This window comes from Rhincodon typus, unplaced genomic scaffold, assembly GCF_021869965.1.
Source record: "Rhincodon typus isolate 14 unplaced genomic scaffold, sRhiTyp1.1 hic_rhity00007146, whole genome shotgun sequence".
Taxonomy (NCBI): Eukaryota; Metazoa; Chordata; class Chondrichthyes; order Orectolobiformes; family Rhincodontidae; genus Rhincodon; species Rhincodon typus.
This window is the reverse complement of record NW_025972784.1, coordinates 1-7,695: the sequence shown is the minus strand read 5'-3', so window position 1 is coordinate 7,695 and position 7,695 is coordinate 1. Positions and strand designations below refer to the sequence as shown.

The window sequence follows — 7,695 nt, the reverse complement described above, 5'->3', positions numbered from 1 at the left end:
CTGAGGGGAGGTTAGTGCAGAACTTCAAGAGGATATACGATAAATTTGGGGAATTGGTGGATAAGTGGCAGGTGCATTTAAAATATTTCACAGGATGTGGGCATCCTACTGGCTAAGCCGGCATTCACAGAACATCCTAACTGCCTTATGCATTTTCTTGGGCTTTACTAGTAGGGCTATAGAATATTAAAGGAAGGAAAGTGCATTAAACTTAACATAAAACACTGATTCAGCCTCAGCTGCCGTACTGTACCAGTCGAGCACCACATCTTAGAGGAGAGAAGGCTTTAGAAAAAGTGAAGAAAAGTTTCACGAGAATGGTTCCAGGGAACAGAAATTTCACGTAATTAAACAGATTGGCAAAGGTAGGACTGCTTTGCTTGGAGAAAAGACTGTTGTGCAATTTGATCGAAGTGTTCAAAATCATGTGGAGTCTGGACAGAGTAGATAGAGAGAAACTGTTCCTACTGATGGAAGAACAAGAACTGGAGGGGAGAGGTTGAAGATCGTCTGCATAAGCAGAAATGGGAACATGAGAAGATAGATTTTCATGCATGTGGTTAGGATTCAGAATATGCTGAATGGGAATTGGAGTCAAGTTCAATTAAGGTATTCAACAAGGAATTGGATTATCTGAAAAGAACTTGCAGAACTACAGGCAGAAGGCAGGGTAGGGGCAGTGATAAATTGCTCCTTCAGAGGACCTGCACACACAACAGGCAAAATGATCTCCTTTGTGCTGTAACCATTCTGTAATTCTATACAGTTACACTGGGTGATCGTTATCCTGCTGAATAAACAGTGACTCTGTATATTTATAAAACAATAGATTTTATTCCACTCCATTATGTCAATAAATGTTTTACATTATAGGACAGAGCAGCAACAACAGATCAAAACATGAACTTTGTCCTGGATTGGAATCTCCGTTCAGACCTGTCACCTTGTTTCAATAATAGACCTGGGTTTGTCCCATGGCTGAGATACATATTGAGAGGCACTGGCTGCAGTCAGCAATGTTCTATGTGCTCATTCACATGTGCTTACTATACACGAGTCAGTTCCAGCTCACTCACTGTGCTGGGGCTTTGACAGCCAATACTCCCATACCGCTTGCAGCAAGGTAGCTTGGAGTTCAGTTCATCGTAAGTAGTAGTCAATGACTGCAGAAAATGCAGCAAACCCACCACATCCAATGGCTCCTGCCTTTAGGCCAGCTGCAAAGTGGAAAGGGGAGCAGGTTAGAAACATCAACACAAAAGCTGCCATTTCAAACCTAGGCTCGAGGAAGATTCTGCCACTCACCTCGGAAACCGATTGCTCCTCCTGTTACACAGCCACTCAACACACTGTTCTTCCAATCTGACTTTCCACGGTACTTTCAAAATATCAAAGAGAAAAGATTTTAAATCCCAGCCTTCACTGTTAACTTCTCTGTCCAACTCCAGAAACACAAATGAGTTACAATATATTTACTCCAACTTGGCAAAACTGGTCTTTAGCTTTCACAAATGAATCCAGTCATAGTCATTACAGCAGATGAGGCTATTCAGTCCATCAAGTCTATGGTAGCTCTCCATAGAGAGAAAAACAAATCAGTTCAACTTTCCTGCTAGATTCCTGGACTCCTGCAATTGTTACTTGTGTCCATCCAATTTGCTTTTGAAATTATTGAACTCTGTTTCCACCACCCTCATAGGCAGTGAGTTCTCTCAGTCATTAGAGATTATTACTTAACGTTTCTCATCACAAACTCTGCATCTCTGGCCCAAAACCTTGAATATGTGCCCCCATACCTTGTATGATCATCTCATAGAAGCAGCTTTTCTTTACCTACCATATCTCGATCTGTCATAATCATGTACAGATCAATCAAATCTTCCCTCAATCCCCTTTGTCTCAAGGTGACTAACCCAGGCTTCTCTAACCAAACCTTCCAAAAATCCTGTCCCTGGAACTATTCTGGTAGATCTCTTCAGCCTGCTCAAGAACCTTCAGATACTTTACTTGGAGCCTAACAATAGCTTTGCCCAAGACTCTTTATGCATTGCTAACCACTCTCTCAATCTTCCTACCACCTTCGACGATTGATGCACATATACTTAGATCCTTTTGTCCCCAACAAACTTTGGAATGATGCATTAAAATCTACACTGACTTTCCTTGTTCCTTCTGCTAAAACAGTTCACCTCCCACACCTCCACATTAAATTTTATCTGCCTCTTGTCTGCCTATTCTGCAAGATTGCAGTTAATTGGTATAATATGCACCAATGGATACTCCTCCAAGATCGGAATCATGGCAAATTTTAAAATTATTCAGAGATAGCAAGAACTGCAGATGCTGGAGTCAGAGATAACACAGTGTGGAGCTGGAGGAACACAGCAGGCCAGGCAGCATTTGAGGAGCAGCAAAGTTGATGCTTCGGGTCGGGATCCTTCTTCAGAAATGGGGAGGAGGAAGGGAGCTCAGAAATAAAGAGAGAGAGGTAGGGCTGGGGAAGGTAGGTGGGATGGTGATAGATGAGTGCAGGTAGGCAGTGGTGGGGATTGGTCAGTGGGGTGGATAGGTGGGATGGATAGGTGGGACAGAAGATGGACAGGTTGTGTCAGGTCAAGGAGGCGGAGATGACAGGGAGGGTTGGACAGATTTTAAAACTGGTGAATTCCACATTTAGGCCTGTAGGCTCCCAAGGCGGAATGAGGTGTTGCTCCTGAAACTCCAAGGTGGAATATGAGGTGTTGCTCCATGTTTAGGCCATCTATTTCAAGCCCACTAACTCCCACAGCTACCTTGATCACACCTCCTCTCACCCACCCTCCTGCAAGAATGTGATCCCTTACTCCCAATTCCTCCACTTCTGCTGCATCTGCTCTCAAGATGGAGCGTTCCACTCTCAGACATCCCAGATGTCCTCCTATTTCAAGGATCGTAACATCCCCACTCCGGTGATCAAAAATGCCCTCAACTGCATTGCTTGCATTTCCCGCACTTCTACCTTCAAACCCCCTCCCCCCCAACAAAAATAAAGACAGAATCCCCCTTGTCCTCACATATCACCCCACCAACCTCTGCATCCAGCGTATCATTCTCCGCCACCTACACTCGATCCCACGACCAAAGATATATTTTCCTCCACACCTCTATCTGCCTTTCGTAGGTACCACTCACTCCGTGATTCCCTCGTCCGCTCCACACTAGCACCTTCTCCAGGGCTGTTAGGGATGCGCAAGGAATGCTGGCTCAGCCCGGGATGTTGACATTCCATTTACAAATACATTTTTGAAAAAACTGTCTACTATTCTCCAGCCTGAAAAATATTTATGACTTATTGCTTTGTCCTTAAACTAACCTTTAATCCAGGACAGGACTGACCTCCTACATCACAAACATCAATCATGTTAACCATTTTTTAATGCGGTACCTTGTCAAATGGTTTCTTAAAATCTGTACAGACACCATCCACCACATCCCCTTCATCGATCTTCTGTTACTTCATTAAACATTTGATTAAATGAAGCACAACCTGACTACTCCGAAACCATGCTGACCTCAATACACACAAACTTCCCCAAATGTCTTGTTCTCATATTCCTTCATCTACGTCTCCAACCTAACGGTGAATGTGGACAGATTTCTGTCTCTAGCACTAACTCCAGAAGTGAATTGCACAGCCTCACAAGTCACTGGCTAAAGATGTTTTCTCTGCCTTCTTTTCTAAATTTCTTATAATTAATTTTGTATCTTTACCACCTTGATCTATACTTTGAATGATCAGAAATCACCTGCTGTATTTAGCAAGATCCACGCTCATCATTTTAAACACTCCACTCTTATTCCATGAAACAATGAGGATTTTTTTTTTTTTTTTTTAAATTCACTCATGGGATGCAGGTGGCACTGGCTGGGCCCAGCATTTATTGCCTGTCCCTAGTTGTCCTTGAGAAGGTGGTGGTGAGCTGCCTCCTTGAACTGCTGCAGTCCATGTGCTGTGGGTTGACCTACAATGCTGATAGGGAGGGAATTCCAGGAGTTTGACCAAGTGACAGTGAAGGAACAGCAATCTTTTTCAAAGTCAGGATGATGAGTGGCTTGGAGGGGAACTTGCAGGTGATGGTGTTTCCATGTATTTTATTAAAAGCTGTCCTCCAATTCTATCTTTTTAATATCATCTACATCGTCAATAGCTAATGCTTTATTAATCTCTGAAGTTTGGGATGTTTGAGAGGCAGTGGTCCAAATCAAAGTGGTTTTTGCAATGCCACTGCTAACAAAGAGAGTGGATGGAAGGCAAACCCACCGATTCAATGATGCATTCTGTACAAGAAAACATGGCTCCAACGATAGCAAAATTCTTTGCGTATGACATTCCACGCTGCCCCATGTCTTTCAAAACTTCCCTGGCAGTTGGCGTCCGCAATGGATCCTTCGGATCAAAGCCAACATTGGTATCAATACCAGCCGTGAAGATTCCAAATGCCCCACCGAGCACAAAGCCTAAGAAGGAAAAGATAACAGAGACAGTACAGAGAGGGAATACCATCAGTCAACCTCCAAGAGATCGACAAGAACCTAGCGCAGAGTCCTGACACCAGTGCTGGCTCTGTTCTGATCAGAATCCTGAGACCAGTACAGGAAACAATTCTGTAGATCCATCATACAAATTCGGACCACAAGTAGGCCATTCAGCCCATTGAGCCTGCTCCACCATTACAATAAATCATGCCTGATCTGATTATAACCTCAAATCCACATGCCCACTTAGCCATTCACTCCTTGCTTAACAAGAATCTATCCACTTCTGCCTTAAAAATATTCCAAGCCCTCTTCTTCCATCACCTTTTCCAGAAGAGTTCTAAAGAATTCTACCCCTGATCAAAAAAAAAGTTGCCTCATCTCCCTATGTTTGTATTCAATTCCCCTTGTGATATATCATAATCATTCTAATGGTTTTCTGAATTACTTTCTGCACCTGCATACTAACTTTTTGTGATTCATCCACAAGGACAGCCAGGTCCCTCAGCAGCTTAAGAGTTCTGTGATATCTCACCATTTAGATAATTGATATTTTCTAATCAACCTGTTCCAAGATGTTATGGCATACTTCTGAAGCAAGTGGGACTTGAACCCAGGCCTCCAGATTCAAAGGAAGGGACACCACCATTGCACCACCAATAATATGCTTTTTTATTTTTCCTGTCAAAATGGAAAATTTCACATTTTCTTACAGTATATTTCATTTGCTACATCTTTGCTTACTCACTTAGCTATCAAGATATTTTTGTAAATGTCTTCACAAATTATTTTCCTCCTTATTTTTGTGCCATCGCATTTGGTAATCATATCTTTTGTCCCTTCATCTAATCAGTGATAGACATTATAAATGGTTGAAGGCACAGCACCGATCGCTGTGGCACACCACTCATTACATCTCGCCAATCTGAAAAAGACTTATTTACATCTTCTCTTTGCTAGCCAGCCAATCTTCTACCCGTGCTAATGTTAATTCCTTATACCATGAGCTTTTACTTCCCACAATAACCTTTGATATAGCACTTTATCAAATGTGTCCTGGAAATTAAAGTTCAGTACATCCAGTGATACTTCTTTTATCCACAGCACATTACTTCTTCAAATAACTAATAGATTGCCGAGATAGACAGATTTTCAAACATTAAGAGAATCAAGGCTTATGGGGAAAAGACAGGAGTGGAAGATTATCAGTTCATCCATGATCTCATTGAATGATGCAATAAACTCAATGCAGTGAATGGCCTATTTCTGCCTCTATGTCTTACGGTCTTAAGATTGGTTAAGTATGATCTCCCTTGCAAAAAGCCCTGCTGATTGTGCCTGACTACCTTGAATTTATCTAAGGGCTTTGCTATAACTTCCTAACTGATAACATTGAACATTTTCCCTCTCTTTTTGAATAAGAGAATAACATTAGCTGTTTCAATCTCATGGGACCTTCCCAGAGCAGTGAAGTATTGGAAAATTAGAACTAATGCATCAACCATCTTTCTACCTATTTCTAAACCTGAGAACAGAGTCCAGCAAGACCCAGGCACTTGTCAGCCCACGGCTCCAACAATTTACTCAGTAACAATCACTGGTCATCGTCATTTCCCGGAGTTCTTCCTCCCCTCCATTTCTTGATGGATCGCTGCTTCTGGGATGTTACCTTATCCTCTATAGAGAAGAATGAAGAATTAAATAAATACTTATTTAATCCATCTGCCATTTCCTTATCTTTCATTATTAATTATCCGATCTCACTTCCTGAAGGACCAAAATACTTTGCCAACTCTCCTTATTTTAAGTAGTTATAGAAACCTTTACTTTGTTTTTGCATTTCCGGCTAACTTTTTTGTGTGGCAGTCTAGGATGGCTTTTGATTCTCGGCACAATCCTTTGCACTTCTCTCAGACTAGCCAATGCTTTTCCTGTCACCTCCCATTAAAAGTAAGCACTTGCACTATGTCTCACTCCTGCTGCTCTCTCGGGATTAACTCTGGTCGGAATAACGAAATGTACAGCACATGATTAAATGACCTGTCATTTTCTTACTAATACCTACAAGCACTCCAGCAAGAGATGGAAGTACAGATGACATCCCAGCAATCCTCCTTGTCAAGGTCACAGGTAACCAAGTACAGAGATCCATACAAACGCACAAATAAGAGTAGGCCACTTGACCCTTTGAGCCTGCTCCACCACGCTGCTCAGATTTTAACCTCAACTCTAGCTTCCTGTATGCCCCTGATAGATTCATGATTACTAAGGATTATCTACCTCTACCCAAAAAAATTTAAAGATTCTGCTTCCATTGTCTTTTGAGGAAGGGAATTCCAAAGATGCTCAGCCCTCAAAAAAAAACTTCATCTGTCTTAAATGGGCAAATCATTAATCTTGAACCATGACCTCTAGATCTAGATTCTGCCACAAGAGGAAACGTCCTTTCCACATCATCAGAATCTTATGTTTCAATTAAGTCACCTGGGACTCTTCTAAACTCCAGAAAATACAGGACTTTTCTGTCCAGCCTTTCCTCACCAGGCAATCTGCTCATTGCAGATATTGGTCGAGTGAATCTTCTCTGAACTGCTTCCAAAACATTAACATCCTTCCGTAAGTACAGTGACCAAAACTGTACACAGTATTCCAGACGTGGTATCACCAGTGCCCTGTGTAATGGAAGAATAACCTTCATACACTTACATTCAATTCCCCTCACAATCAAATATAACCACCAGTTTTCCCAATTACTCACTATACCTACGTACTAACCTGTGATTCCTGCACCAGGACATCCAGATTCACCTGGCCCATGCTGTTCTTTGGAGACTATCCATCGATCTGTGGCTTGTTCCTGATGAATTTTCTGGCTAATTACTACAACTTGTACTGACCTAGACACTCTGCTGACTCTGAGATAGTAGGAACTGCAGATGCTGGAGAATCCGAGACAACAAGGTGCAGGGCTGGATGAACACAGCAGGCCAAGCAGCATCATAGGAGCAGAGAGGCTGACGTTTCGGGCCTAGACCCTTCATCAGAAAAGGGGGAGGGGAAGGGGGTTTTGAAATAAATAGGGAGAGAGTGGGAGGCGGATAGAAGAGGGATAGAGGAGAGGATAGGTGGAGAGGAAACAAACAGGTCGAAGAGGCGGGGATGGGGCCAGGAAAGGTGAGT

General features: G+C 42.4%; 1 protein-coding gene across 1 annotated transcript; it reads right to left on the bottom strand.

The window, feature by feature from the left end:
• Positions 1 to 814: 814 nt before the first annotated feature.
• Positions 815 to 7,439, bottom strand: timm22 (translocase of inner mitochondrial membrane 22 homolog (yeast)). Its single transcript, XM_048594226.1, has 4 exons — positions 7,057 to 7,439; positions 4,301 to 4,497; positions 1,306 to 1,378; positions 815 to 1,217 (listed from the first exon to the last, which is right to left on the bottom strand). The coding sequence occupies exons 1-4, from the start codon at positions 7,211 to 7,213 to the stop codon at positions 1,141 to 1,143; spliced, it is 504 nt and encodes a 167-aa protein (XP_048450183.1). The 5' UTR covers positions 7,214 to 7,439; the 3' UTR covers positions 815 to 1,140.
• Positions 7,440 to 7,695: the final 256 nt, after the last annotated feature.

What these genes read in the sequence shown, in the direction of transcription:
- timm22 (XM_048594226.1), bottom strand. Translation starts at nt 7,213, where the DNA reads ATGAAGGTTATTCTTCCATTACACAGGGCACTGGTGATACCACGTCTG. An exon ending in TGCAATGAGCAGATTGCCTG is followed by an intron (nt 4,498 to 7,056) that starts GTGAGGAAAGGC and finishes TTTCCTTCTTAG; the next exon opens with GCTTTGTGCTCGGTGGGGCA. An exon ending in AGGAGCAATCGGTTTCCGAG is followed by an intron (nt 1,218 to 1,305) that starts GTGAGTGGCAGA and finishes TCCACTTTGCAG; the next exon opens with CTGGCCTAAAGGCAGGAGCC.